General features: G+C 48.5%; 4 protein-coding genes across 4 annotated transcripts in view; 1 reads left to right on the top strand and 3 right to left on the bottom strand.

The window, feature by feature from the left end:
* Window positions 1-1,587: 1,587 nt before the first annotated feature.
* Pmar_PMAR014901 (hypothetical protein) lies at window positions 1,588-2,806 on the bottom strand (the record flags this gene model as incomplete). Its single annotated transcript, XM_002776275.1, has 5 exons — window positions 1,588-1,815; window positions 1,864-2,026; window positions 2,078-2,185; window positions 2,261-2,436; window positions 2,612-2,806. 5 exons carry the CDS (start codon window positions 2,804-2,806, stop codon window positions 1,588-1,590), a joined length of 870 nt encoding a protein of 289 aa, XP_002776321.1.
* A 646-nt stretch (window positions 2,807-3,452) lies between these two features.
* On the bottom strand, window positions 3,453-5,078 carry Pmar_PMAR014900 (ribosomal RNA assembly protein, putative). Its single transcript, XM_002776274.1, has 10 exons — window positions 4,974-5,078; window positions 4,802-4,925; window positions 4,647-4,748; window positions 4,478-4,596; window positions 4,282-4,370; window positions 4,140-4,234; window positions 3,948-4,094; window positions 3,801-3,870; window positions 3,653-3,750; window positions 3,453-3,599 (listed from the first exon to the last, which is right to left on the bottom strand). The coding sequence occupies exons 1-10, from the start codon at window positions 5,060-5,062 to the stop codon at window positions 3,519-3,521; spliced, it is 1,014 nt and encodes a 337-aa protein (XP_002776320.1). The 5' UTR covers window positions 5,063-5,078; the 3' UTR covers window positions 3,453-3,518.
* Window positions 5,079-5,674: 596 nt separating this feature from the next.
* Window positions 5,675-6,058, bottom strand: Pmar_PMAR014899 (hypothetical protein; the record flags this gene model as incomplete). Its single annotated transcript, XM_002776273.1, has 2 exons — window positions 5,675-5,874; window positions 5,926-6,058. 2 exons carry the CDS (start codon window positions 6,056-6,058, stop codon window positions 5,675-5,677), a joined length of 333 nt encoding a protein of 110 aa, XP_002776319.1.
* A 1,020-nt stretch (window positions 6,059-7,078) lies between these two features.
* The window catches only part of Pmar_PMAR014898 (Regulator of nonsense transcripts 3B, putative), a gene marked incomplete at both ends in the record, with an annotated part of 1,650 nt that continues 1,454 nt past the window's right edge, over window positions 7,079-7,274 (top strand). The window contains one exon of the mRNA XM_002776272.1: window positions 7,079-7,144. Within this exon, the coding sequence (XP_002776318.1) occupies window positions 7,079-7,144 (66 nt within the window). The remainder of the gene's footprint in view (window positions 7,145-7,274) is intronic.

The raw sequence follows: 7,274 nt of genomic DNA, 5'->3' as shown, positions 1-7,274 counted from the left end.
ATAGTTAGTTTAGAGCCACGTTTTCTAGGCATATACTTCAACTCCGTGACACGATGAGAGCATATTATGTCAATGTTGGCCACACCAAAGAGATGTTGAGAAAATCGCAATAATAACCCGTGGATGATATCGCGGGTCGATAATCGTCCTTCAGTCAACTTAGACAACTTCTTGATGTGCTTCTCGAGTTCCCTCAGTGCCTCCGTATAGCAAGTCATTACAGTTGCCGAGTTGGCAATAACATGCTTCAACTCGTCTTTTTGATACACCAGATAGCACATACCCAACAAGACAACTTCAGACCCATCAGCCCGCTCCAACACCGGACGCAATTGTCCACCACGATTTTTACAAGAACAATCAATGATTCCGCACCCAATCAAGTCTTGGCATGTGGCCTCATCCTCTAGATTACAAACGAAGTGCTTCCAGTCGAAGTTACGTACCCCACCATCCTCGCATGCTATAGGATGCTTCGGGAACTTGCTGGATTTCCTCGTAGGAGGCTGTAGCGCTCCATTAATCCACGCATGAGGGTTCTTCACGATATCTCTCTGTTTCCGTAGCTTCCGCATTTTACTCTGGCCGAAAACCTCGCCTCGTATTTCTGGAGAGTGTGCGACGACCGACATTCAAAGTAACAAATAAGCGGCGAATAAGCCAAACTTAGGAGTTGAAGTGATAACTGTTCGAGACACGTGCTTACAAGAACAGGCGATTCTCTTTCATACACAATGAACACAACACAACGAGTCCTAGAATTATCTACAGTGCAAATGAGATTTCAAATGTTGCACTGACAACCATGCCTATCTCCGATAGGGCCGTAGACGATATGATACGTGCGACCAGCAGTCGAATGTAAGAGAAGCGGAGAGAACAGGGAGCTAGTAGATAGGCTCTCTGGACTGTCCCAATAATGCAGTTGGAATTCCAAGGTGATAATAAAGAGACCAACATCACTGAGACGAACTGAGTTAGGGGGAACGACTCTCATGAAATTTCAATAATCTAATACTCTACCCTGATAGCATGCTACACCACCTCAGTCTCCTCACCACAACCCGGTTTAGTTTCTGCATCAGCAACGGTGCTTTGGTCGATAGGCGGTGCTGCCACAGTAGTCGAAGCCTCAGCCGATCTGTCCTCAGCTGCGCCTGGCCCTCCCTGATCACTCGGAGGGAGACCACTGTCTGGAGTACTCATGGCGGAGCCATTGAGAGAAGGAGAACTGGTATAACTTTGGTGATGCTCCCCCGACCCTGCCGCAGTATTAAAAATCTTATTCGGCTCTCCTGAACCACCTTGAGGAGAAGTCTGCAGTTGTCCGCTCGCATCGAACCTCGCTGAAGGCAATGTTGGCAAGGTGAATGGTGGTGGGCTGGGCCTATTGGGTTCATTAAATGGCACGTTTTGCCTGAGAAGGAAAGCTCATGCTAGAACGAGAGTGGATATACCGTGCCGTAGTAAGTGACTTAGATTTGCATTGCCAATTGTCGGACTCATCTGTGCCGTTTGTGGCAGTTGCGGATTCGCCTCTGAAAGGTTGCAGACTCAAGACAAGTTGTAACATAAGAAGATGGTACATCATCTACCTCCAAAGCTATCCTGCCTGAGTACTGGGAAAAGACTGGGTACTGAGCTTGCGGAGGGCACAGTAGCAGAGAATGCTCCTAGATGTATGGGTGATGCAGATGCCGATGGCTGCTGAGTTCCACTCGTGTCCATGGCACCAGTAGCCGCTAGTTGTTGCAATAATGCTATGGTGTTCGCGGAACCCCTCGAATGGTCCACACTCTGGAACTGATTGGAGGCCTGACAGAGCATCATTTAAAGCAACTTCGATGCCCTCGACACTACTACCCGTTGCTGTTGTTGTCGTTGCATTTGGTAGTCGAGTTGTTGTTTATATAGATTGCACTTAGCCAAAGTACGCTGTAGGGCTGCATTGACGGCCTGGTTCTCAGCCTGTAAACGTGTTATATCAGTATGTTGATGGAGAGCAAGGTCCTTCAATTTGATGTACCTGATAGACCAGAAGTCCATGTACGTGTTGAGGCATAGTCTGTTGACTTACATTCCCTGCAGAGTAACAAGCTCTCTCAAGGCCTTACTCTCTGCAAGGGCGGGCTGTGGACTTGGGGTCGTCGTCGTCGTTGCCTCAGCAGGAACTCTCTTCTCGACCCTGAAAACGGAGCATGATCAACAATTCGGTCTTCAGGCTGCAGACCGAGAACATGCCAGTGAAGAATCTACCCACTTTAAATCAGGATGGAACTCTGGCTTTAGCTTCTTCAACACCACTCCAGATGAATGAGCTGCCAGTATCGCCTCGCGCAGCTCCTCTGTTAAGGGGATCACCCTTCTATGCTCCGGAAAGGCGCCTTGGCTCTCCGTCTTACTCCGTTTAGCCTTTCCACCAGCTGAGTGCTTAGTCTGAACAAGGAATGCAGAGGGTCGAGAACAGGTCCGGGAATGATCGACAAATGAACAAGCCATACAATATGACCGACTAGTCGCTGATAGGGATCAATGACATCGGATCTCGGATGATCGCAACAGCAGCAGCAGCAGAGTGTGTTCGACTAGAGTATTGGCTCCTACATCTTACCTCCTTCCTCCGGGGGCTATCGATGGTACTGCTATCCCGACTACCCCTCCGACTACCCTTCTTGGTCTTTGTCTTGATTGCTGAGGTCTCCTCATCTGCATTGGCGACCTCATGCTGCTGCTGAGGAGGAGGAGTTGTAGTATCCATCGACACACGCTCTCGACGTGCTTTTGGAGTAGCCTTACGGTGCACCATAGGGAATGATAATGCACTAACAAGAAAGTATGGAAACATAATAGATGCATCCTCTGAACATTCAAAGAGGTTCCCATGTTGGGAATCCCAACAGCAGCCAAGAGATATGAGTGGCATCCAAACCCACCACAAGGACGACGACAACGACAGCACAGAGGACGAGGACACCTCGTCCTTTGTTCAGAAACCCCATAACGTAACTCAGTGGGGACGTCTAAGACAACTAATTGCCAACTCGCATGCTGCTTCCTCATCATCAGCATCGTTCTCCTCCTCCTCGTGCCCCTTGCAGCAGGATTCTGGACTCCTATCTGCTCGTGCACCCGCGGCGTGCTCTTGAATGACTCACATTATATATGCGGGACTTATAAGCTCCTTCTCGACAACTAGGATTTTATAATAGGACGGACTTCTCGTCGTTCTAATCCCTTTTCAATGCTACCACATTATAATATCCATGCCCCGAACTATAAGAGTACTTCTCAAACACGCAGGGCTTTCCATAGTCTTGGATCCCATATGAAAAGGCACGAGTAATACTACATTCACAGCGTCTTGCATCATTCGCGAGAGGTGGAGGCATGTGTGAACTACTGAATCTCGAGAGAATATGATTATGTTACTAACTCCAAAGCCCAAGTATGTTGGTAGAAACGTATGTCAAAGCTTGATGACGTCCGACAAGGCAGTAAACATCATATCAACTGCTTGTCTATTGCTTGCTCTTTCGAATCTTCTCTGGAGGAGGCTGGGAGTACATCTCCTCCCGTTCCCTCTTGCGCTGTTCAGATACCTACAAAACCCCGAGCATGACCACTACCGCGCTCAGGGTCGGCGGCAAGTCACCTGTTTCTGATGTTCGCGTTTCTTGGTCATCTCATTGGAATGTTTCTGATCCTTCGAGAGGAAGTATTCACCGGTCTCGATCTGAATATCCTCCTTGCCTGTGAATGGAAGAATGCATGCCTATACTGATTCCGTCCGTACGTCTTACGAGGTAATTGCTCAGGAGGGAATAACTCCTTAGATTTCTTGGCAATCTTCTTTTGCTTCTTACGCTGTACCTATCAACCATCAGTAAGAAGGAAACCGCTGACCGAAGAACGAGATCGCAACTATAAGTCATAGCGTGTCTAAGTACATTCCGATTCTTGAAGTGTGGTAGGAATCGATCCCAGTTCTCATCCTTGAGATCCTCATTCTTCTCGAGCTCCTTCTTAATCATCAACTCCTTCACATGATATACTGGGTGAACATTGTGGAAGCAATCTTCAACTATCCGACGGACCTGCTCGGAGTGATAACGATCAGGAAATGGAGCCGGCGAGCTCACTTGTTTCAAGGCTTTGTGAGTACCCATGGCAACAACAGTTTGTCCTTGTACCAGAACATAGCACTGAGTTAACAGTTCGATGGCTTTCAGTGTACCTTGCGCAATAGAGCAATAATATTCTATGCTATGCTCTCACACTCACTTCCATTAGGCCCAACCAAACGTTGTCGGCGTTTCACAAACTTCTCTTTATTACGAACGAGTCCGCCAGTCTTAATGATATCACAGAACCTGATCGACTTTAGATTCTTGAAAGACCCAGAAGGTTAGACACTCTGAGGACTATCGATAGTCCCCTCAACCCACTTAACACACTGAGAGTAACCCTTGACTATTACATGTTATCATCCATAATCTTCTTTGCTTGTGGGAGAGGAACTGATCGTGCAAGGAGCTTGATGAGATCCCGAGCTCGTATGATCGCATAAGGGTCCCACGTCTTTCGGGTAGTTCGTACCTGTACAAGAGCGTGGGAGAGTTAGACCATAGAAGCAGCAGGACGGCTACTGTCATTGAACCCTCGACCAAGTTGAGCTCGGCTTTGATCTCGAAGGGAGCAAGCACTTGTTTAACATCAGGCCATACTTGCTTTAAGTAGTTCTCACGATACTGAAATAGATGGTGTATCAATATCACTGTACACAGACGATATGCACTGCTACCTGGGGGAAGAGAGTCGCGAAGCTGCTCTCCTCGAGGAGACCTGATGGGTTATCCTCTTTGGCGAAGGATTCATATTTCCAGTGATCGATTCCTTCATGATCCCAGGGTTTATCACGACGGTACCTGTGTACGTATACTAAGTTCGATACTACCACTACCAATAGGTTGTACTTATTCTTCTTGGTCTTTTCATCATCCGCGGCACTCTCCTTGACAACAGATTCCTTCGTTACTACTTTGTCATCCTCTGTAGCCGACATGATAGGAGACCTTAACAACACTGACTACCCCCAACCTCAGGACCAGAGGCATGGCTCAGCGACTTAACACGACTCAGTGGTGGGTTATCAGTGCTGGGGAGGTAGCACGTGAATCAACGCAGCATGAAGAGGAGTATGTGATGTTAAACATGAGTGAACCACCGAGCCCTCGGTGTATGCCGCACAAGGCTATGACTATGATACTCTTGTGGTAGCGACATGGCCGCATCGGACCTTTCCGCCTCGATAGGAGCAACGGTCGCCTTTGGTTGGCCCCCATTACCAGTACCCAATGGCGGTAAGGATAACTCCGTAGAGTCACGAGCCGTCTGTGGCATCCTTTCCGAGTCAGGTACCTCTCGGCGACTTCGGCTTTCCCGAGCTACCACAATACGATAAGGAAATCAGTATCGGAGCTACACACAATCCCTTACCACTGTTTGGGCCTCTGCTGAAGTCTACATCTATCATGCGGAGGACGGCTTCTCTTGGACTCGGTAAAAGTAGACTCACAAGAGGCGACCGCCGATACGGTACCGGTACCAGATCGTTGTAGTCGACGAACATACTACCATGGATGCTCTGATCCAATACCTGCATGCACGAAGCGTATCAGAGAAGCCTAACGCGAACCCCCAGCTGGGGTGTCGAAGCACGCACCCGCTTGTCACTACGTCCATAGTCATGGACTAGCTTTCTATGACTTCTCGGTAACCTCGCCCGTTCATGAGCAGCTTCCACAAGTTCCCGCACCGAAGGGGATACAATTTTCAGTCTGAACTGTTCTCTCTTGCTCAGCACAGCCTCCTCACCTGGGGAATCAATGATTCTTACAAGAGCTACTTGGAGGATTCCCTCACCACCTTCCGCCGGAGCCGGAGTAGCAGAGGCTTTGGACTGTGCTGATCGGAGCTCCTCAACAGTCTCCTCGAATGTTCGCTTGCGCTTCGACTCAATCTCTTCCAGTCTCTTCAATTTGAGTTCCCGTCCATGCATATTATAACTTTGATAAGTACTATGATCCCGAGTGACCGTGCTATGTGAACTACCTCATCGACTTGAATAATCTGTGCAGGTCGGCAGTAATAAGTTGATCAACTCTAGGGGATGTAAAGAGCCTGCGTGGAGGATGATATTCCTGTAGGCATCCCATAACTACTCGACATACGAAGAAATACCTGAACACATGCATCCAGTACAAACAGGAACATCTTCCCTACAGGGTCTCAAACATGTTCTGGTTAGGGAAGTCGTGCTCGTAACTCAGCTGCACACCAAATTTCCTTCGCCAACGGATCTGTCTGGTCCTCGCTATGCCTCGCTTGCAAGAGCCTACCCGCAGGACTAGCTCACAATACCTACACAAATTGGATACTCATCAACAGGAGGTATACCAATAGCCTCACATTTGGGATACGCGGGCCATACTTTCCTTCACTTGGGCGGCCAGTCTCATAGACTCAGCATCAGGTAGAGTATGCGTTGGGTTCGGATCATAAAAGTGCTCTTCTATGTTGGTATTCCTGGTATTCCATCGAGACGGTCCTCGCGACTTGCGCGTACTATCGCCGCCACAACACCGAAAAGTGCCTGAACATGATACCAGCGTCTATGCACTATGAGGAAAGTGAGCCTTCCTACATGGTATAGAATATCTAAGGAGTATGTTGTGCCGTTGGAGGCGTATGAGACTGAGGAGCCATGGGATCATAACGCGAGACCGGACCACAGCCTTGAACTCATTAGAACACGAACTCGATCGTCCTTAGCTCGATCGGGCCCTTCCATTATGGATAGACCTGACTTGCAGCCGCTAACTTGGACCCACAGGTGTCTCTTGATGATGACTACCTGCTCCACCTTCGTCCGTACTTCAACTTCCGCCTCGTCCTTCTCGAGCGCTCCTACTCTTGAAGCTACGCCACTATATACACGGGGGACTCGTTGTCGGGATTTGAGGCTTTTTCTCTCTGTGGGAGGGGGGCCAGCCATGCAGTTTGAGTGTAAGCCAGTTAGATGGATGCGTCGCAGAACGATTGCACGAACGATTGCAGATTGTGCAAAATTATCCGAAAGTGGGATGTAATTACCCGAGCATAACCGCCGATCATCTGTGTGTCCAAGTCTGGTAACCGCTTCGGCAGACTTTTCGAACAAGAGTTTACATGATGGAGAACGAGAATTAAGAACTCCTAGTGAATCAAGAATTGAA

Source organism: Perkinsus marinus, assembly GCF_000006405.1.
Source record: "Perkinsus marinus ATCC 50983 genomic scaffold scf_1104296953800, whole genome shotgun sequence".
Lineage (NCBI taxonomy): Eukaryota > Perkinsozoa > Perkinsida > Perkinsidae > Perkinsus > Perkinsus marinus.
The sequence above is the reverse complement of the archived record's forward strand: the minus strand, read 5'-3'. Positions and strand labels throughout refer to the sequence as shown.

Bases quoted from the DNA above. Each gene is read 5' to 3' on its own strand.
- Pmar_PMAR014900 (XM_002776274.1), bottom strand. From the start codon at position 5,062: ATGTCGGCTACAGAGGATGACAAAGTAGTAACGAAGGAATCTGTTGTC. The intron at 3,871-3,947 runs GTACTTAGACAC...GATGGTTGATAG, and splicing joins CACACTTCAAGAATCGGAAT to GTACAGCGTAAGAAGCAAAA. The intron at 3,751-3,800 runs GTAAGACGTACG...TTCCATTCACAG, and splicing joins CCCTCCTGAGCAATTACCTC to GCAAGGAGGATATTCAGATC.